Source organism: Bos taurus, chromosome 29, assembly GCF_002263795.3.
Source record: "Bos taurus isolate L1 Dominette 01449 registration number 42190680 breed Hereford chromosome 29, ARS-UCD2.0, whole genome shotgun sequence".
NCBI lineage: Eukaryota > Metazoa > Chordata > Mammalia > Artiodactyla > Bovidae > Bos > Bos taurus.
Genome location: NC_037356.1, coordinates 25,098,954 through 25,122,079, shown reverse-complemented (window position 1 = coordinate 25,122,079; position 23,126 = coordinate 25,098,954). Strand labels below are relative to the sequence as shown.

The 23,126-nt window shown below is 46.6% G+C and overlaps 1 protein-coding gene across 7 annotated transcripts in view; it reads left to right on the top strand.

The window, feature by feature from the left end:
- NAV2 (neuron navigator 2) overlaps positions 1-23,126 on the top strand; it is a 423,973-nt gene that overhangs the window by 102,913 nt on the left and 297,934 nt on the right. Inside the window, exon 1 of one of the 7 annotated variants that reach the window (XM_059883050.1) lies at positions 13,147-14,909. The exons of 5 other annotated variants lie outside the window; for them this stretch is intronic. In XM_059883050.1, the coding sequence (XP_059739033.1) occupies positions 14,838-14,909 (72 nt within the window). In that variant the 5' untranslated portion in view covers positions 13,147-14,837. Of the gene's footprint in view, positions 1-13,146; positions 14,910-23,126 lie in introns of those variants that run through there. One more of the 7 variants, XM_059883052.1, reaches the window with a different exon arrangement.

The following is a 23,126-nucleotide window of genomic DNA, read 5'->3' as shown; positions in this document are numbered from 1 at the left end:
TAAGCCTGACTGGAGCACAGAGGTGAGCAGGCCTGTCCTCTGTTGGTTCTAAACAGTCATTGTGATCGCAGCGAATGGCATCCTTTCCATTTCTCTCCGGGTTTGTCATGTCCTTGTGCAAAGACAGTTGTGCATTCCAGACTGGGGTTTATTTTAACCAGCAATACAGATGTTTCTGCTCTGGTGCATGATTACATTAAAGCTCAGCCAGCGGTTTACCGTGGCAGGAGACTGCCAAGGTTAATATTTCTGCAGTACATTCCCTTCTGTTGGTTCTTGGCACCAGCCAGCTCCCAGGTGGGCATCTATCAGAGCTCTGCAGTAGAATCAGAGTATATCTATTGCACTCGGATGGAGCCTCTGACCACACAGAGTGCCTTAAGTAGGGGGCACCTGTCCCAAGCAGGGGCCCATGTCCTCTGGTGAATATCAGCTCACCCTTTCATGCCCCTCCCTAGTTGTAGAAGTTGCCACAGCAGCTCAGTTTGGGATGGGGGCAGAGGACAAGGGAGCACTTGGCAGTGAGAAAGAGTGGGAGCATAGCTTCTTGATGAGGACAGATGTGGATTCAAACCCTGCGCAGCTCAGGTGAGTCTCTTACCTCTTAGCGTGTCCTTCTCTGTACCAGGAGTAGTAATCCCTGCCTCAGAAGATTCAGTGAGGACTCAGAGGTGCTGCCTATAATTAATTGGGAGGAAGCAGAGTGCCCTGGCTTCCCAGATGGCTCGTGGTAAAGAATCCACCTGCCGATGCAGGAGACTCAAGAGACGCAGGTTCAATCCCTGGGTCGGGAAGATCCCCTGGAGGAGGAAACGGCAGCCCACTCCAGTATTCTTGCCAGGAAGATCCCATGGACCCAGGAACCTGGTGGACTCCAGTCCATGGGTCACAAAAAGTCGGACCCAACTGAGTGCACACACAGAGCGTCCTGGCTCGGGAAAGTGCCTGATGAGAGCGAGAGCTGCCCAATGACTACTTGGAAACACCCTAGTGGCGGAGGCCCACAGGCCCAGGAAGCCCAGAGTGCTTCTCCTGGCTTTGGCAGTGGAGAAACTGTGTACAGCAGAACCGGTTCTTCTGCCTGCGAGCACCCAGGAGCCACGTTAAAAATAATAGCAGCCTGACTGGTTTGGCGTGTGCTTCCTCTGCCTCTCCCCATCTGTGGCTGGTGGAATTGGGAAATGATCAAACAAGCATGGGCCTCATCTAGGAACATTTGGCAAAGGTCAGAAGAACTTGGAGGAGGGGAGGGGGGGATGAAGTGTGAGACAAGGGTGAGATGTTTTGATGTCATCTGTGGCCAAGTGCTTAATGACTTCCACTGTTGATGTTCTGAGTTCAGGTCTGCTGGTCGGGTCTGAGGGGAGGAGCCCGACATGCACTTCAGGGTGATGTGGGTGGGTGGATTTCTTCACCTCTCTGCTGCTTTGTAGGGTTATCTGGTGGAAAGTTTGTAATGGTCATCCTAGCTTTGTAAGACTCTAGTGAAGAAGGGATTGTCGAAAAAACACTTATTTTCAATTATGGTTTCAGCCAACTTATGTCTAATTGTCTAGGATTCTTTTTTTAATCAGTGCTGTGCAAACCATCTCTCTCACACCCCAGTGCAATGGCCATTGAGATTCCTAAGCCTGAGTCTTGCAAGATATCCAGGTGCTTCGTGAGTCATCAAGAAATGACAGTCTTGTTTATTGCATTTGAAATGCAAGGTAGATTTTATGCCCATCTTGAGGTAATCAATTGATGCTTTTGGGGCTTCCCTGGTGGCTCAGAGGTTAAAGCGTCTGCCTGCAATGCAGGAGACCTGGGTTTGATCCCTGGGTCGGGAAGATCCCCTGGAGAAGGAAATGGCAACCCACTCCAGTATTCTTGCCTGGAGAATCCTATGGGCGGAGGAGCCTGGTGGGCTACAGTCCATGGGGTCGCAAAGAGTCGGACACGACTGAGTGAGTTCACTTTCACTTCACTTTGAACTATGGTGTTGGAGAAGACTCTAGAGAGTCCCTTGGACTGCAAGGAGATCCAATCAGTCCATGCTAAAGGAGATCAATCCTGAATATTGGAAGGACTGATGATGAAGCTGAAACTCCAATACTTTGGCCACCTGATGTGAAGAACTGACTCATTGGAAAAGACCCTGATGCTGGGAAAGATTGAGGGTGGGAAGAGAAGGGGACAACAGAGGATGAGATAGTTGGATGGCATCACTGACTCAATGGACGTGAGTTTGAGTAAACTCACGGAGTTGGTGATGGACAGGGAGGCCTGGAGTGCTGCGGTTCATGGGGTTGCAAAGAGTCGAATACGACTGAGCAACTGAACTGAACTGAGGTAGTCAGTTACCAGTGATCAAATCTGTGAACAGTATTCAGGGAGGGAAGCACTTCCTTAATCAGAATATTGTGATAATCAGGACATTCCATTTCTTGGCAAACGACTGAATGACAAATGACATTGTGGACAAATGGCCATCATGTTCCCCGCTGTTCTAAGTCATGTTCCTGTTCATGTTCTTCATCCATCATTTCCATTCTTCCTTCTGTCCTTTCATCCATCCACTCATCTATCCAACAAAAACTTACTGGCACTCAACTTGCAAAGAAATATGGAGATAAAGATCATAACTCCTGCCCTCAGAGCCCTTCAAATGTAAAGTAGGAGTCAAGACCCTTAAGAACCTAGATGGAAAGCCTAAGGAAAATTTTTAGGGGGAAGAGTGGTATTTGAATCAACTGGTCTTTGAGAAATGCACGGGATTCCAATGTGTGAAGCCTGTGCATTCCTGCTGCAGGATCAAGGACCCAGAGGCTAGAAAGAGGTGGTTCTCTATAAGAAATTGCCAGTGGTGGCACTGGACTAAATTCAAGGGGAAGACTGGAAAATCAGGAGCAGAGGCTTAAGTAACAGTTCTTGAAAGTCAAATTTAGACTTTGAGAGTTGACTCTGTAGGCACTAGAGAGGGCTTTCAATGGCAGGTGTGGCCAAGGGCAGGCTTTCTGGCCCTCCTTGAACATGCTGATAGATTTTGAGAGGGCTTCCACTTTTTAAGTTAGGTGTTGGCCGAGAGATTGGGGGGCAAGTCTCGCAAAGGGTCGTGACTGACTTAGCAGCTCCAGGCTTACGTAGCATCACCCATGATTCCTCCTCTCATGGCTGCTGATTTCTTTCCAAACCTCTCCTTCCTTTTCAGTTTTTCTCACTCTTATGGATAATTTCCCACTGTGTTCAGACACTCCTGTAAGACCTGCTCTCCAGCCTCACCTCTCAGTCCTCTAGGAATTTGGGAGTTCGGAGAAGGGGTTTCAGCCTCCATGACCTCTTCTATCTTTGGAATCTGTCCCTTGGCTATAAATAAGGCTGTTGCTTGGTGCCAGTATTGATGGTATTTGCAGCTGTCCTCTGGGAGACCGACTCAGACGAATAACCCATTTTCAAGAGGACATGGCCATTAGGTGACAGCTATTTATGGTTCCTATTGACTAGACCCAAACCTGAACTGTCGCTGACATTAAAATTTCATGTGCCGGGAGCCGCCTTTCCTTATCTGGTTGTCTCTGTCCATTTATTTGAAACATCTAACTGTGTTTAGCTAGGTTCTTCAGAAAGAGGAGCTGCGGAACGTTGAGGGAGTTCTGTGTTCTGGTGGCTGTGACTTTCCCCAGGGGACCTCTCATTCCCGCAGCAGCCCTCTAAACTGGGGTATTCGCACCTCCATTTCACAGAAGAGAATGCTGAGTGTCTCAAGGTAAATTGCTTGCCAGAGCCACCAGGTCAGTCGGTAAGCGACAGAGCCAGGATTCAAACCGACTTCTGCCTGGCTTCAAAGCCTGGATAATTTCCATGAAGCCATGCGTGTCTGATTTCTGAACTGGGAGTGTCACCCCGGAGGGTTTTATTTATTTATTTTGTCCCCTGATAGGTCAGTCGCTTGGAGTTAAGTACTTGATTGAACATGCGATTTTTAAAAGTGTGTTCATGCTGAATTTGCCTGGGTAGTCACAGCGTTCCATCTTCATGGAGTTTCTTTCCCACACCCTTAGATGAAAATAAACAAGGCCCTCAAATGTCAGGCGAGATTCCTTCTGGCTTTATAACCTAGTGTGTTCTGTAGCTGGCTGAATTCTCCAGTGAACTTCTCATTGGAAAATATTCCTTTCCTGAATTCTGTTTCTCCATCAAAGGGATATTACGTGGTTTGTGATAACTCTTTCTTCGTGGCCATGACATTGAAGTGCTGAGGAGGAAATGGTCCTGCACCAGTCATCTCTGGTGTCATCAGATCTCTTTCATCCCAAGCACCTGTACGTCTTCACCCTAAACATTGAAACATGATCAGGCCTGGGACCAGGGGAAAAGAACATCTTGATTGCTATAACATGTTAATGGCGACTCTTAGAAGGAGGAAGGTGTAGTGGTTAAGTACCTGGTCTTTGAAAGTGGAAGACCTGAGTTGAGTTTCAGCCTTGCTTCTTGTTAACTGCTGGACCTTAAGCAAATAACATCTCTGTATCTCCGTTCTCTGATCTTTAAAGTGAAGATTCATTTCTGGGGAGGGGGTGGAGAATTGATTATAATATTTTCATATCTTTTTTTTTTTTCTGGGAACAGTGAATTCTATTTGTATCGTTTGAAGTAAACTTAATTAGCAGAGGGCATTCTGTCCTTGAAAAAGCCATTCAGGTTATCAAAGAAAAGTGCAATTGTTTATCTGTGGAGTTAGAAGTTAGGATGGCTCAGAGGGTAAAAAATCTGCCTGCAGTACAGGAGATACAGGAGACTTAGGTTCAATCCCTAGGTCGGGAAGATCCCCTGGAAGAGGAAATGGCAACCCAATCCAGGATTGTTGCCTCAAAAATCCCATGGACCGAGGAGCCTGGCGGGCTGCAGTCCATGGGATAACAAAGAGTTGGACACAACTGAGCGATCAAGCACACAGAAGTTAGGGTAAGGGGTGAGGGAGGTTAGTAACAGAGGGGAAAGGAAGGAGCTTCAGGGACCCATCATCTGTTGTGATTCTTATTCTGGGGATAGCCCTAAAGCATGTTCATCTTGTAAAAATGTGTTCCAGAGCTTAAAACTTGCTTTGATTGCTTTTCTGCATATGTTATATATGACAATATATTTTTAAAAATAGAAGTCAGTAATCCCAGGCTCCCAGTCCTTCCCTCCCCTACCTCCCTCATATTGGTTTTGTATGCCACCACTTGCTAATATTTTGAGATGAGAAAAAGCAGTGTTAGAAACCTTCTTTTGCAGGACATACTTAATAACCGTGTTATGCAGATTTTCTAAATATTAAGAAGTAACTTGGGTGTTGATGAAATGCTCTTCTTTCTTCCTTTCAGAGGCAATCTGTATGTAAAGCATGATCTGATAGTTCTCAGTCCTGCCAGGGCATCAGAATTCTCTAGAGAACTTTGAAAAGAAAGGCAGGTGTTTGGGTTATTCAAACCTACTGAATCACTCCTTGGAGGTGGGATGTGGGCATCTGGGTTTTTTTTAAAAACTCCCCAGGGGACTCTGCACTGCTCATGTAACCAGCATATTGGATAAATATCATGCATGGATTGTGGACAAAGCCTGTGAGTTTTCTTTTTTTTCCTGCCATGGGATGAAAGCTGTCATAGCCCCTGACCATTCTGTTCATTTTTACAGACAGTCCTGTGGTCAACTAATTTGCAAAGACGGTCTCAGATGAGAAATTAGAATACCCCGTCTAATATTTTTAATGTATTTATTTTTAACTGGAGGATAATTAATTTACACTATTGTGTTGGTTTCTGCCATACATCAACATGAATCAGCCATAGTTATACATATGTCCCCTCCCTCTTGAACCTCCCTCCCACCCCATCCCACCCCTCTAGGTTGTCAGAGAGCACTGGGTTTGAGCTCCCTGCATCACACAGCAAATTCCCACTGGCTATCTATTTTCCATGTGGTAACGTGTATGTTTTGATGCTACTCTCTCAATTCACCCCACCCTCTCCTTTCCCTACTGTGCCCGCAAGTCTGTGCTCTGTGTCTGCATCTCCATTGCTACCCAGCAGATAGGCTCATCACTACCATCTTTCTAGATTCCATATATATGCATTGCTGCTGCTGCTGCTAAGTCTCTTCAGTCGTGTCTGACTCTGTGCGACCCCACAGACAGCAGCCCACCAGGCTCCCCTGTCCCTGGGATTCTCCAGGCAAGAATACTGGAGTGGGTTGCCATTTCCTTCTCCAATGCATGAAGGTGGAAAGTGAAAGTGAAGTCGCTCAGTCCTGTCCGACTCTGAGTGACCCCATGGACTGCAGCCTACCGGGCTCCTCCGTCCATGGGATTCTCCAGGTGAGAGTACTGGAGTGGGGTGCCATTTGTTTTTCCCTTTCTGACTTACTTCATGCTGAGCAGTAGGCTCTAGGTTCATTTACCTCATGGGAACTGACTCAAATGTGTTCCTTTTTATGGCTGAGTAATATTCCATTGTACATATGTACCACAACTTCTTTATCCCAATATTAATCAAAGCCTGAACGTGAATCCAGGCGCCTGCAGAGGAAGAGTGAAAGCAGTCCACCCTCCTCCACCCCCCAGGAGGGAGGCAGAGAAGAAAGGTCCTTACTCCATGGGTCCTTTGGTCCTTTCTGAGCTCACTGCCTGCTCTTGAAAGCTATGTCTTTCTTTTGTGGAGCACTTCAAGGGCCATTTTGTAGGACCCCAGATGAACCCTTGTGTGTGCTTCCTCCAAGAAAACACCAAATCTCTTGTCCCAGCAGTGGGTGAAAGTGAAAAGTGTTAATTGCTCAGTCATGTTCTACACTTTGCAACCCCATGAACCCTCTGTGGAATTCTCCAGGAAAGACTGCTAGAGTGGGTAGCCATTCCCTTTTCCAGGGGATCTTCCTGACCCAGGGATTGAACCAAGGTCTCCTGCATTCCAGGCAGATCCTTTTCCATCTGAGCTACCAGGGAAGCTCCTAGCAGTGGGGGCTGCAGGCTAATATCAGCCTGTAATCATCTCCTGACTCCGTCACAGAAAGCGTCAGGCATACCCTCACTCCCTCTGGATTCTCAGGGCAAGAGCTGGATCTCAGAGCACAACATCCCGAACTGCAGGCATGTTCATCTTGGGCTCCCCAGGAACTCCACTGAAGCACCCCGACCCAGATTTGAGTAGTGGGTACAGCATGTGTTTATAACACAGAGTTCTGAAGTTGTAGCCTCCTTCTCCAGATCCTGTTTGTCTGCTTTTTAATCTCTTTATATTCTCTATCCGATGGATCAGGGAAGGTCTTGCAGCTGGCTCTCCAGGATTTCTTTGAAATCCTGCATTTTGCACATTTGTCCCAGGCTTCCTTTGGTGCCTCTGGCTTAGAGGCAGACCACTTTGTCATGCTGAAGTGAAGTGAAGTGAAGTCGCTCAGTCGTGTCCGACTCTTTGCGACCCCTTCGATTGCAGCCTACTAGGCTCCTCCATCCATGGACTTTTCCAGGTAAGAGTACCGGAGTGTGTTGCCATTTCCTTCTCCAGAGGATCTTCCCAACCCAGGGATCAAACCCAGGTCACCCAAATTGTAGGCAGATGCTTTACCATCTGAGCCACCAGGGAAGTCCCTTGTCATGCTGAGCGACCTGCATACTAGCCTGTGGGATGGGCTGTCAGATCTCACAGGCTCTGTTTTGAGACCTTGAGTAAGTGTGTTAATCTCTCCAAACCGCAGGTGCCTTATGAGTTACTAACTCAGATTGTGATGATTAAACGACAAATACCTGTCAAGGTCTTAGTGCCTGACATATAGGAAGTGCTCCCTGGTACCCGTTATCCAGTTTAGTGCAGCTGAAACTCTGTCCGTCTTGGCTGCCCTGTTTAAAGCTTCATTTGCTGATGGGCAGCCAGCCGGAGGGGCTCCGTCACTGCTGCTGCTTGGAGAAACACTTCTCTGGCTCAGCCAATTCCTTGTCTAGAAGCTTCCAGGGACGGTCCCATTAAGAAATGCTCACAAAAGCAGGGTCACCAGAGCTAACAGAATTAAGCAAGTTATGAGGCAGTAGAAAATGCAGTTAGATTTGCATCTGTGAAGCAGATGGCCAGTACAACATGATTGAATTAGTTGTATTATGTTGGCGGAAATTAATTTGTCACTTTATTTTTTTTTCTTTTGTTTTTTTAAAAAAGAGAGAGATGTGATTTTGTTATCTCTGGCAAAAGTGATCTGTAGAAAGAGTGTATCCTTTAATGGAAAACATGGGATATGCAGTAGGGCCTTGAAAAACCCTTGTCTTGTAATTGTCTGTTAGTTGGTACAATTATGTAGAATGTAGCCCAGAAAAACAGAAATGCTGCCACCTACTGCTGGTGAAAGCTGGCTTGTGTTTCCAATCATAGGAAGGATGGTTTTTTCCCCTCTTAAAAATCTCAAATCATGGGGCCACTGTGAATTAAATGCACTTCGGAGACTTTTTTACTTACTGAAGATCTTAGGATATGGTGTATTCTAATTACGTTGTTTATTACAACGTCTCACATCATATTTTGATCTGGTAAACTTGAGAGAACCTCAGGCATTTTGATTCCTCCTTTTAAAGGTGAGGAAGAATCAAATGCAGAATCTTTTTTTAAGAACAAATGGGATCTTTTGGGTTGGGGCCCAGGGTTGTTAACTAGGAGATTCCCAACACATTCTTTGGGCACAAATAGTTCTTTCATGGCCCTTTTGAAAGGATCAAAGCAAAACCTGGAGTTTTGAATGGCCCCCTTTTTTTGTTAAGTCCTTTTATCCTTAACAGTTACTAATGAGCATTCTAGGAAATTCACCCTTGCAGGAAGTTTCTTGTATATAATAAGGGAAGCATAGACTTTATATACATGGCATACGTGAATAGAGTGTGAGTGTGTATAAATTATGTTTCTGAAATTTTGTGATCCTAAGTTTAACTTTGTGGTTTAGTCGCTAAGTTGTGTCCGACTCTTTCGAACCCCTGGACTGTAGCCTGTTAGGCTCCTCTGTCCATGGGATTCTCCAGGCAAGAATACTGGAGTGGGTTACCATTTCCTTCTCCAGAGGATCTTCCCGATCCAGGGATCAAACCCAGGTCTGCTGTACTGCAGGCAGATTCTTTACCGACTGAGCTATGAGGGAAGAAGCCCCAGGTTTAACTTCAGGCAAGGCATTCTGCCCTTGACATGGCTAAATCCATAATCTATCCATGGGTGTTTCAAAGTTCAGTTTTCAAACCTGGCAGCATAGTCAGTTGTGGAGCCTTGAATTTTATCTTCTTACATGAACTTTTAAAGTAGATTTTAATTTTCAGAAAAGCTGGGAAGATAGCACAGAGACTTGCCGTATACTCCACACCCAGTTTGTCCTGCTTTTAACAATATATCACTAGAGTTCATTTGCTGCAATTAATGAGCCAATATTAAAACATTATCATTAACTAAAGTCTGCATTTTATTCAGATTTCTTAAGGTTTTTTCTTTGTTTAATTTGATGTCTTTTATTTTTTCTAGACCCCATCCAGAACACCTCATTGCATTTAGTTGCCGTGTCTCCTTAGGCTTTTCTCGGCTGTGACACTTTCTCAAACTTCCCTTGTTTTGGATGACCCTGACAGTTTGGAGGAGTACTGGTGAAATATTTGGTAAAGGGGCCCCCTCCCAATTGAGATCACTCTGATGCTTTTCTCATGATGAGACCCACACTGTGGGTTTTGGGGAGAAAGACCACAGAGGTCAAGGGCCACCCTCACCACCCTCTGTCAGGGCACCTGCTGTCAACATGACTGACAGGTGTAGAGGTTGACTTTGCTCATCCTTCTGGGTTGGTCTTTGTCAGGTTTTCCAAAAAGGTACTCTTCCCCACCCTTTCCATATTGTTCTTTTTGTGCAGCCCACGCTTAAAAGGAGTGGCAGTGCATGTTGCACCCCCTTGAGAACAGAATATTGACATAAGTTATTTGTAATTCTCTTTGCATGGGAGATTTTTCTCTTCTCTCCATTCATTTATTTATTTATTCAGTCTTTTATTTCTCAGGCTTCCTTGGTGCCTCAGATGGTAAAGAATCTGCCTGCAATGTGAGAGACCTGAGTTCAATCCCTGGGTCTAGAAGATCCCCTGGAGAAGGGAATGGCTACCCACTCCAGTATTCTTGCCTGGAAAATTCCATGGACACACGCATGTGGACTCCTGGATATTTGTTTATTACTTTGTGTTTTAATCCAATGCTTCCTTACTCTTGTTGGTCAGTTGTTCCAGCATTGGCCATTAGGTGCTTCCATTTAGCTCCTGGGTCCTGGTGACAAACCCCATCCACGTGTTTTTGGTGTAGGGACATATCCTTCCTTTCTGGCACTATAATATACTCCAGGCCTATCTTGAATATTTTCTATTGCATTCCAAGATAATCAGCCATTTCTCCAAGGAACTGTGGCTCCTTATATTGTAGGTATATGGTATGAAAAACCAGGATATGGACACTGTATGTGCTTGTTGCTATTGGGATATCTTTGGTTTTAGATCCTTTAGAAACAAGGAAATAAATGTGTGCCTACTAATCCATGTGTCTATAGATACTGTATCTAAGTTAAGATAAACATTAGTTTATAACAAGGAGAAGGCAATGGCAACCCACTCCAGTACTCTTGCCTGGAGAATCCCATGGACGGAGGAGCCTGGTAGGCTGCAGTCCATGGGGTCGTGAAGAGTCAGACACGAGTGAGCGACTTCACTTTCACGCATTGGAGAAGGAAATGGCAATCCATTCCTGTGTTCTTGCCTGGAGAATCCCAGGGATGGGGGAGCCTGGTGGGCTGCCATCTATGGGGTCACACAGAGTCGGACACGACTGAAGTGACTTAGCAGCAGCAGCAGCAGCAGCAATTTATAACAATATACTATTGACATATAGGTCAGTATGTAGTTGTATTTTTTTATTTAAATTAATTTATTTATTTTAATTGGGGGGTGATTACTTTATAATATTGTAGTGGTGTTTGGCATACATTGACATGAATCAGCCATGAGTGTACGTATGTTCCCCATCCTGAACCCCCCTCCCACCTCCCTCCCCATCCCATCCCTCTGGGTCATCCCAGTACACTGGCCCTGAGCACCCTGTCTCATGCATCATACCTGGGCTGGCGATCTGTTTCACATATGATAATATACATGTTTCAGTGCTATTCTCTCAGATCATCCCAACCTTGGCCTTCTCCCACAGAGTCCAAAAGACTGTTCTTTACATCTGTGTCTCTTTTGATGTCTTGCATATAGGGTCATTATTACCATCTTTCTAAATTCCATATATATGCATTAGTATACTGTATTGGTGTTTTTCTTTCTAGCTTACTTCACTCTGTATAATAGGCTCCAGTTTCATCCACCTCATTAGAACTGATTGAAATGCATTCTTCTTAATGGCTGAGTAATATTCCATTGTGTATATGTAGCACAGTTTTCTTATCCATTTATCTGCCAATGGACATCTAAGTTGCTTCCATGTCCTGGCTATTGTAAACAGATGCAGTTGTATTGAAACTCTAAACCGTTATTTAGTTTATAAACTAAAAATAGTTTATAATTTATATAGAGCTTCCAATTCAAATCAATTACCACATGGATCATTTTAGCCTTCCTCCCTTGCTTATCTGAAACCTCCCACTCCAGCAGTGAGAAATCCCTGTGAAACTTATTAAACACCCTTGTGCCTCGGCCCCATGTCCTGAGATTGATTTAGATGCCTACCTGGGATCCAGGCATCTGTATTTTAATAAACTCTAGACAGGTCCGATTTTTCCATCATAGGCTCATGTGCCATGCACTCATCTTTATAGCATTTGCCACAAGTGCCCTCTGAATCTTTTTCTTTATTTTTAGTTGATATCTTTATTTGATTAATGCCTGTCACTCTCTCAAGACAAGAAGTTCCAATGTCTGTTTTGATCGTCATTCTATCCCCAGTAAGTGTGTGTGTGTGTGTGTGTGTGTGTGTGTGTATAATACATTATATATATTAAGTGATGTGTTAAGTCACTTCAGTCATGTCTGACTCTTTCCGACCCTATGGAGTGTAGCCTGACAGATTCCTCTGTCCGTGGGATTCTCCAGGCAAGAGTACTATAGTGGGTCTTTGATAAATATTTGTTGAATGAATGAGTAAAATTACATATAGCATGATTGAGGAGAAAAGTGATTTACTGAACTGTTCCTACATGCCAAATGCCTTTCTAGATGCTTTAGAAATATGGTTCAGTTTGGAGACTTGAACTGGGTCTGACTGAGTGGGAATCACGCCCTTTCTGTTGAGGAATCCCTACCATAGGAAGTGCCTGGTCTCCTGCTTTGCATGTCACTGGAGCTCCCATTGGCCTGCGTGCAGCTGTGTGGGTGGCCCAGGAGGAGGCCAGAGGGGGCGAAACGGCAGCACCCATTTAGAGCCTCAGTTCTCCATTAGGAAACCGACTCCTATTTGGTTTGGGGAGGGGGTGTTTTTTCCTGCCTTTTCATGTTTACAATGAAGGTGACATTGATTTACAAGTCAGTGGGCTGAAGCAGGGAAGGGAGACTTCCATAGATGGAAAAGATCAATTAAATGATTATCCCAGCTGCCACACACTAATGCCTTTCTTACTGAAATATAGAATCCAGGAAGCAGAAGGCCGCCGCATTTAGCCTTTTACAGGAAATCTAATTGCCAACTTTGTGATGCCAAGGTTTATTAAATTGGGAAGAGTTGATATTAGCAGCTGGCATTTCAGGCATTACGGAAAGCTTCCCCCTGGCCACCTGGAATTCTAAATGACTTCCTCTATTTCTTTTTAAGTACTTTGGCTGAAGTTTTAGGAATTTAACACTTTTGTGATTCATATCTTTCTGTTATTTGGGGGCGGGCGGGGGGGGGGGGTGTTCCAGGGTGCTGGGGCTTAAAACTCAGCAAGAAGTCAAAAATAGTGAATTCCTACTATGTGCTAGGCACTGGGCTGGTGGCTGGGGATTCCAGCCAGGGGCAAACCCACAGATTTCTGTCTTTTTAGAGTTCTCCACCTAGAATGCTCGTCCTCTAGATCCGTGGGTCCCAGACCGCAGTTGCATGAGAATCACCTGGAGAGCTTGTTCAAGTCCAGACCATTGGGGCCCAACCTCAGCGTCTCTGACTCAGGAGGCCTGGACTGGGCGCTGAGAAGCTGCATTTCTGACAGGTTCCCAGGTGATGCTGATACTGCTGGTCTGGGACAACTGCTGCCCTGAGACTTTGCAGGATCGCTGCCGTTTTGCGGTTAGGTCTTGATTTCAATGTCCGTTCCTTAGGGAGGCCATTCTTGAGTTCCCTGCCATAGCGTCACTCCATCTGTCACCATTCAGTCTCTGTTGCATTTTTTCTCTTTTTTTGGCTGTGCCTTGAGGCTTGCTGGATCTTAGTTCTCAGACCAGAGGTTGAACCCACGCCCCTGGCAGTGGAAGCACAAAGTCCTCCCCACTGGACTCTCAGGGAATTCTCATCTCTGTGTTTTCTTTATAGCATTCTTTATAGCATTGTTCTCTGATACTAACTTGCTGATTAGTTTATTGTCGAGTGTCTCTCCCAGTTCTTGTCCTCCGTAGAAAAAAGCCCCATAGAGTATTCTTACTGCTGCCTCCTCCCAACCTAGAGGGGATACTTGCTGCAGAGTATGTGCTCAGTGAGTACTTGAATGAATGAAGTAATCAATACAAGCATAGTGAGTCTTCGGAGAGAGGGGCATAGGACGCCATGGGAGTGTAATAGGTAGCCCTCAAGTGGGGAAAGACATTTCATTGCATCCTACACAGAGCAGTTTCTGCGCATGGCCTTAATATTTGCTTCAGACACCGCACACCAACATTTTGCTGCAAAGTTATAGGCTGTGGGGTCAGCTGGGAGACTGGTAGGCCACTCTAGATTTGCTTAATTTTTCCATAGCCTTTTTATGGTCCTGTCCCCACTGAAAACAGGTGATCTAAAGAGCAAGTCAGGATTGAGTCTAACAGGCAATTTGAGCACAGAAGTTTTGGTGAGCTCCCAGGTCTCAATTGCTAGACTTAACAGGAAGTGAGCCGTGCCTGAAAAACTTCTAGGGACCTTCCTCCTGAAGCCTCCGCTTATTGAAATCTGGAATCCAAGGGCCCTGCACATGCCCAGTAGCCTTTTCAAAACCTCTGCAAATTTGAATGAAGGCTCACACTTTTCCTTTGCAGGAGCAAGATCTCTGGGTAGAAACATGCAGATTTCTGTCCATCAGCCTTTTAGAAGAGATAGAAAGGCAGGCATGCTTGTGCCTTCTTTGACAAAAACAATGTCAGGAAGAAGAAAACACACCCGAGGGTACCACGCAACTAATGGTTTAAAGAAAGGTTTTCAAAACCCCTCTGCAAAAGCTGAAGCATCAGGCTTCTTCCCTTGTGCCGCCCGGTTCAAGTGAAGTCTGTTCAACCCTCAGCCTTTGCCAGGCCTGAGTGAGAGGGGAGCGAGTCCCCAGGTTCGTGTGTCTGGGACAGCAAAAGGAACTGTGATCTCTTTCCCTCGAGTGTGTCATGAAAATAGAAACACAGTCTGATTACTTTGGAGGGCAAAGTGCATGCCATGGGGGAACTGGAGGCGGGGAAAATGGCCGCAGGATGGGGCTGAGGGCCAGCGGGCCGCCCAGAGCGTTGGGGTAACACAAGTGGCCACTATTCAGGAGGTGGCCTGTGTAAGAAAATCTGACCACAGCAGGAGCGTGACTTCAACTAAAATTAACCTTCGAGGCTTCACACGCCTCCGCAGTGCTTTGAACTAGACACCCTGGGCGGGCGCAGGCCCTGGACTGCAGGGACTGCGGGCTGTGGGTCGAGCCATGCCTATAAGCATCAACTTGTGGGTTCCTGCCCGGGGCCAGAGTCGGGAGTCCTGCGACCATTATAGAGTGGTAAGCCACCTGGAGGGCCACCGGCAGGGGCCCTGGGGGAGGTGATGAAGTCTGTCTGCATCTGGGCTTGTGTTTGGAGACAGCTCTAGTTTGTTTTTTGTGCCAGCTGGGACCAGGAGCGCTTTCATCTGCAGAAGGCTTCGCTGAGCTAGCTGTCACCTTGCTGTCGCCTTGTACTTCCTGTGTCCTCACAGGGTGAGGACCCAGTGGTGTATTTTTAGAGCAGATGGGGAAGAATCTGTCTAGAAATTGTTGATGTCCTGAAAAAGATACAGTTGCCTAAACCAAAGGCAACAGCCCCGGGGTTGGGGTTGGCGGGGGCGGCGGGGGAAGGTCGAAGATGCTAACAGGTGTGGCAGGCCTAGGCCTGTGTTCTCACTTGTGGGTCTCAGCAGGTGCAAACCGGGAGTGAGACTGACCTCTGTTAAGTGGCTGAAGAGGTATAAGGGAGTACTCAGGGGCTTCCCTGTAGAAAGGATCCGTCTGGGAAGCGATCACTCGTTCTGTGAGAGTGGGAATGGCCCAGGCAGGGACACTGCTGACCTCTGCCAGCCCTGGTCGGGCAACCTGGACAGGCTGTTTCAGACCGGATGGCACTTGCCTTCTGTGACTTTCCACCGATCCTGGGGGCTCCTTTTGGGAGCTTGAACACAGCGAAAAGGCAAAATGTACTTCTTTTCCTTTCTGCCTCCTTCCCCCTTAGACCATTAATGTGACCTTCAGGCTGATGGCCACCCTGATGCTTGTGGCCGAGGGGTTCTCTGGGTGGATCAGACTGGTCACTTGGCTATGTTTCCTTTAGTCTGCAAACAATGGTGTAGTTTATTGTCTTCTCCCCCAACCCAGCTTTCTAGGCAACATTATGTTATAAGGTTTAGTAAGGGCTTATTTTCTGGGAGTGTGTTTTCCTTATTTGTCTCGTGATTACTGTGTGTACCTGACCTTGGAATGCCTGATTGTAAAATGTATAAGTCCGCAACATGTTTGCTTAGATCAGCAAGTAGTCTGTACCTTCCTGTACGTGCAAGGGTATGAATGAAGTTGGCATGAACGATGGAGGAAAAATCTCCCTGCATGAAGCTATCTTCTGATGCAACTTGGAGGCCATTTTCCGTATGACCTGTCTATGGAGCCTTCCAGGTATTTTTTAGCTCCTTCCGTGGCCTCCCTCCTCCAGGCGTGTTGGCTTATTAGAGGCCGGGCCCTGCTGGTACATGGACATGATTGTGTCTTTTGCTTTAGAGGTCTAACCACACCCAGGCCAAGCGTGATTGATGGGAGTGTCTTTGGGTTATTATTTTTATGGTGACTTTTCAGCTCCAGGACCTAGGCCTACTACCCCAGGGAAGAGATTTCTTTTGAGGTAGGATGTTAAAAATAGACATTTTGGTAGGAGGAAGTTGTGGTATGTGGTTCTGAGCATCAGTGAACACTTCTCACGTGTTGCATGGGGATTTCCATCTGCTGCTGAGTCTGACAGGACAGACACGGAATTCGAATCCCGATTTTCTTAGGAAGAGGATTCCCTCCCCTTCTGTCCTAGAACTTCCTGCCATCCCAGCCAGCCAACAACCTGGCCTGGTGTTTGTTCCTGCCGAGCTACATCCCCATGGTTGGGCTGAGTGAGAACACCTGGGCCACCGTGCTGGTGCTCAGCTTTAATCGGCTCAGCTCTCCTGTTCCTCATCTGTCAAGTGGGGAGAAGCAATGTGGCAGTCTCCCCTTTTCCCCAGAATTGTGGGGTGGCTCAGGTTAGACTGTCTCTACAGAAGAGCTTTCTAAACTGTAAGCACCGCAGGTGGGAGGCAGTGGCTGAGCTGTAATTAGGACTTTATTCTTCTTCTTGAGACGAATCAATTGGGGCTTTCTTCTAGGACTTTGTAGAATAAATAGTATCTTTGTGCAAATCATTCTTTTGTGCTGTGGGCCAGGTTGGCCCCTTCTTTCCTGGGGGCCAGCTTGGTATCTGGTAGTCTTCCTAGTGAAAGCCTATTGTAGAAATACAAAACACAGAAACCCCAAGACTCCCCAGGCCTGAGAGCTCTGACATCTGGGCTGGAGAGGAGCCCAGGGCACAACGACCACTTCCACTGTGGCCAAGTCTCTTGGCCATGGAGTTGCTCAGAAAGGAAGGAGACTCCTACTAAACAGAGACTGAGCAGGGCAGCGTGTCCTGGGGCGGAGCAATGCCAGCCACTGCTGGGAACTGCCTGCCTCCAGAGATTTTTAAAGCCTTTGTCACACAACTTTCCCACAAGTGGCACTGTGCTGTCCTTGCCAGGCCTAGTGCCTCTCTGCCCAATGGGATGCCGCTCTGATAGTTTTTGAGGATGCCAGACCTTCTAAGGTTCACCTGGGAGCCCCTGGACCTTCTTTGATAAGCATTGTCATCCCTCCTGGGGTACTTGTGTGCATGGGCTCAGAGGGGCTGCACATTTTTCTCATCAATTCTTAATATAAGTTCAGGAGACCTGGGTTCGATCCCTGGGTTGGGAAGATCCCCTGGAGGAGGGCATGGCAACCCACTCCAGTCTTCTTGCCTGGAGAATCTTCACGGACAGAGGAGCCTGGCAGACTACATTCCACAGGGTCGCAAAAAGTCGGACATGACTGAGCGACTAAGCGCACACACACAAGCACTTGGTACCACTGTCTCCGTTTTACTGATGAAGAAACTGAGCTTGCCTTTAAGTGACTTGCCTAGATTTGGGTACATTCAGAGGTGCAGCCAGGATTTGCTCTCAGATCTGGCCTCACCCTTGTAACCATGGCACATCATTTTTTCCTGGTCACTAACAAAATTCAAAAAATTCGTGGATGTTGTCTTTCTCCTGTGCCAACCATAAACCTGCTTGGAAGTGAGCAAGGAGCAAGGAGATGTGGTACCCCATTTATTTTCCAGGGCCGCTCAGCTGTTCCCCTGCCCCCTTTCTCTAGGTGGAACCAGAGGAGAACCCCATCACCTTCCTTTGTCCTCGTCTCCAGTTGCAGCCCCTGATGCAAGAAAGGAGCCTGCCCCAACCTCCATGTATGGGGTCTTTTCTGGACCTGCTTTTCCCTGATGAATCAGTGTGTTTTGGCTCTTGAATCTCAAGAAACCTGACCTGGGGGAAATCCTTCAACTATCATCCTCAGGTTTCCTGGGTAAAGGAGCATCCTTAAATAATTACCAAGAATGCACACAGTTTGTCCTGGGGGTTGTGAATTTTAATGAACAATGTATTGTTTATATAAGCCGCTCACCTGCAGTGATCTGATTGGCCCTGAAAAATCTTTTTAACATTTAAAGAAAACCTCTCTCCTAAACTTGCCAGTGTGATTGCCTTTCCCTGTATCCATATCCTGACAGTAAAGTATTGATGACCCCATTGGGAATGTAAATGTTGGCTGGGAACAGTGACTCACTAGGCCATCCCTGGCAGAGTTGCGTACCTGGGACCTCAGAATGGTGGAATGGAGTGGAACACTAGTCAGGTGAGTTTTGATCGCCAGGGTCAGGCTGAGACAGGGCCAGGACCCAGTGCCTGGGCACCGGGAGCTTTGTGAGCTGAGCCAGTTGGGACACCTTGGTGGGTGGCGGAGTCTGTGTGAGGAGCAGGAAGGGGCGAGGCAGCTTGTGGACCATAAATATTTGGGAGACTAAAGCCAGAATCCAAGAGACTGTTGTGCAGGAGAGGATGAGGCAGCCAAGAGGGCCCGTCAGCCAGCATTCCTGGAGTGAGTGCCTGTCCACGAACACCCTGTTCCGTGCCGCACAGGGATACAGAGAGCTGGCCGTCCACCCACTTGGCCCTGTGGACAAAGCTCTTCACTCTTGAATATGAGTCACCTAATCGTGGCTCTCTCCTGTCCTGTCACCCACTGAGACGCAGGACTTGGCACCTCTAGGCCTTCCTAAGGATTCCACTTGCCCTAGAAAGCACTGGTAAGAATATAGATTTTTATTGAAGATTTCAAAGGATAGAGTTTATATCATGTACAACTTTGTTAAATGCCCCCTTGATCTCGTTTCCAGGGCTTCTTCCCTCCTCCCACCCACGCAGCTTCTCTGCTTCCCAGTCTGTCCAGCTGCAAACCTCTTGTCTCTCTCCCCCTGAATTCTTTCTTTCTAATGCTAAGCTTTTTAGCACTCACCTAAATTTGCACACTCATACCCACTATTTTACGTAACAAAAAACCCTCCACCTTCTTGTGGGGTAAAGGGGAGAGGGAAAAATAACGAATATCCCCCCCTACCTGTGTATGCCTACTGGTGGTCAACAGTGGGCTCACAACTGAGAGAGAGCACTCGCTGCTTTCCAAGATCAGTCCTCCTACCGAGGCTGACCTCAGACTACCAAACAGCATCTCTGAATTGAGTTCGCAAGTTGTTGTTCAGTGGCTCAGTCGTGTCCGACTCTTTGCAGCACACCAGGCTCCTGGAGTTTGCTCAAACTCCTGTCCATTGAGTCGGTGATGCCATCCAATCCTGTCATCCTCTGTCGCTGCCTTCTCTTCTTGGTCTCAATATTTCCCAGCAAGAAATGTGCATAATACTATTTCCCTCATACAGATAGCAAGAGTACTGGAGTAGGTTGTAATAGGGATATAATAGATGTAAATCAGTTTAAACATAAACAGTAGTAAAATGTAGAAAGATGAATGGAAAGTGATGAGTTTTGACTCTGACCACCTTTAAAAATTTAATTGTAAGTTTATATAATTTAATTTTAAAGTATATATAATACTGTTTATATACAGGCCAGAAAGCCTGAGTGAATCTGTGATGACATACAGCAGATCTGTGTTAGTCTTGCAGCAGTGGTGGAGGGATGGATGGATTACAAAGAGCTGCAAGGAAGTTCTTGGGGTTGGTGGAAATGTCTGTTATCTTGATTGTAGTGGTGGTTTCATGGGTCTGTATAGATCAGAATGCATCAAATTGTACAGTTTAGATATATGCAGGTCATTAGATGTAAACTAAATCTCAGTAAAATTAGAAAAAGAATTTTAAATTAAACAATTTTAGATGAGATATTTTCTTTTTTCAGGATGTTCCATTTTCTAAGTTCAGCTTTATCATGCAAAAGAGTACATTTTTATTTGCTTCATGTATATTTTATTGTGATCTCATGGCTGATTTGACTGTATATTTTTAGGTCCATACAGGGCCATATATTTAAGTTTGGGGATAACATAAAAGGGGTTTAACTTAAATTATCCTAACTTTCTTCAACTATAACTTTAGAGTTAGATCACTGGAGGTTCTTCTGTCACTGAAATTCTGTCGTTGTGATTATGGATGAATTAACTGGTCTCTTGGGATTCAGAATCGCCTCATAAGACAGCACTGTATCGGGATCAGGAATATCTACTGATGGAGATCAGGAATGTCGCATCATTTCCTATTCATCCTTTCAGAGAATGTTTTGAATAAATTTCAGGCTAATTTGGTAATGCAAAGTTGGACAACCAGAAAACAGTGCGGCCCAAAGGTGAAAACTCAGTCTTTGGTATCTTATTTTTGATGCAACTGTAAATGGGAGTGTTTTCTTAAATTTCTCTTTCTGATAATTCCTTTATCACTAATGGCTGGTTAACAACCAACTCACAGATTTCCTGAAAGTTTAACCAATCAACTCTCCCGAGCTAGTGCAAGGCTGCTGTAGCATATTGTGTGTGGGGGTGTGTGTGTCTTTTTAAATAGCACTTTAATATCCAGAGAAGGCAATGGCACCCCACTCCAGTACTCTTGCCTGGAAAATCCCATGGACAGAGGAGCCTGGTAGGCTGCAGTCCATGGGGTCGCTAGGAGTCGGACACGACTGAGCGACTTCACTTTCCCTTTAATATCCATGGTCAAGTGGGTCCTGCTACTATGTTGCTGGAAGTTCTCCCAGGGAAGTGTCACTTACCAGTGCCCATTCGATACCTTGTGCTAAGACTGGTCTGAAAGATACATGAATCATCATCTTGACTTAAGGAGCTTTATGTTATAGGCAGTGAAGGGGAACAAATTCATTCATCCATCCCCTGTATTCATCTGCCTGTCCATCTGAACATTCACCAATCTACCCCTCTCTTTCTCTTCCATCCATCCACTCATTGACTCTGCAGTAAATCAGTAAGTACTTGTTTATTGAGCTCCTGTAGTGAGTCAGGCATTGTGCTAGAGTTTCAGAGGTGTGGAAAACTTGTTCTTTACCCTGGAGAAGACCCTGTTGGACATGTGAATGGTTATAGTAGCCATGATGAAGACATGTGCAGAGTGCTTTTGGAGCCAGAGAAGAGGGAACAAAGAATTTCCTGATGGGAGTGAGACAGTGAGTTGGGAATGGCTTTACAGGGATTGACACCTGACTGGGCTTGTAAGACACCAAATAAGCATTTGCCAGGTGGTGGGGAAGAGATGGCTCTGCTGGAGAGAGGATGGTGTGGGCAGAGGCACAGGGCTGGGAGCTTGTACACAGGTATATCCAATTGTAGGTGTATTAGGAGTTCAGAGGAGGGAGAGAAGCCTGGCAGTCAGGGCTGGTTTCCAGAAAAGAGAATCCTGCTAAACGGAGGGGTGTGGAAGGACACACCAGACCAGAAAACCCACAGGTGGGGACCGAAGGTTAACATGGCAGAGAGCCCATGTGTGAGTGGCGTACCAGAGGGATCTGTGGGTGGGGGGCATGGAGACAAGGCAGGAGAGGAAGCTCACATTTAAATGTTCTACCTTTATGCCAGGCACTGTGCTAAGCCCTTTGCAAACATTTTCATTTAGTCCTCACAATAGTCCTTGTAGTAGATAATTATCCCATATTACAGATGTGGAAACTGAGGCTCAGAAAGTGGTTTGCTCAAGTCACAAAGCGTTGGCATACTGTGCAAATATGTGCGGTCCCTTAGATCTAACATTTCACTTTATGCACTCAGCAGTCCTGTGAAGAGGAAACTGAGACTCAGAGAGGTTAAGCAACCTGCCAGAAGTTACCTAGGACTCCAAGGTAACTGGGCCCAGGGGAGCCAAAATCCTGGGGAGCCTGTGCTTAGGGAGCTAAACTGAGGCATTCTGGCAGGACAGAGGGTGACAAGCAACAATGGTCGGCATCCCCTTACCTGCAGCCTGCAGGTAAGGGGAACTGTGCAGGCTTGGAGGACCAGAAGGAGGCTGAAGTTTAGAAGGTTGTTTCATGACCAGACTGGAGGGAGGTCTGTATTGTTACCCAGGGTGTCACCAGGTGGCCACCCTGCCAGCCTGCTCTCAAAAGCTCTTGAGTTTGGGAACGTTCACACTGCAAGAGTGTGCTCAGCAGCTCCCCCTACCGGCAGCCCCATCTCTTCCTCCCCTCCTTGCCCTCCTGGAGGGGCCTGGTTCCCATCACAGCCAAAGGGGAAGCACTTGGAGAGAAAGTATCTCTTATCAGTCAGTAACTAATGAACACAGGAAGGGAGAGAAAATACTAGAGAAATTTCAAGTGGGCTCTGACATTTGACTTTCTTGGAGATGCTAGACATCCTGGTCAAAAGCTACTCAGATCCTCTAAGGTTGGAGTGGGTGAGAGGGAGTACAGCGGGGGGTTTATTTTGAAGCCTCTGGTGGTAGGTCTTCATCCTTATGTGGCCTTGTTTGACTTTCCAGGGAGGCCCTCGGGAGATCTGGGTGCATATTTGAGGTGAGAGCTGGTAGCCGTAGGACCAGGCGGCCTGGGTCAAATGGAGCGTCGCCTTTTATTAGCTGTGTGACCCTGTGTACGTTTCTTAACCTTTTAGAGCCTCTGTTTTCTGGCCTGTAAAATGGGGATGATTCATTTAGTCCACAGGTATTTGGTGAGTCCCTACTGTGTGCCAGGCACCATATTGGATGTTTTGGAAAAATTCAGTGAGCAAAATAAGAATTTCTGTTCTCCTGCAGCTGTCACTCTGGTGTGGGAAGACGTTGTAGATGACAGGTACGCAACGCCTGGCACTCAGCAGGTTCTCAACAGCAGCCCAGCTCCCCTTGTGCACAGGTGGTGGCCATCAGCTGGGAAATGAACAGGAAAGGACTGTGTGTCCTGTCGAGAGTGGTGCAGAGCAGCACTCATCCCAGGAGCACAGGGCACAAGCACGCCAGGGGCATCCCAGGCATCAAAGGTGACTCAGCCTAAGGTGTGGGGTGAGCAGGCACCTGTGTGCTCCTCCCCGAGATCTCGCCAGTGCCTCCCAACAAGTTCGCCAGCCTGGTGTATTTTTCTAGAGGCACAGTTTCAA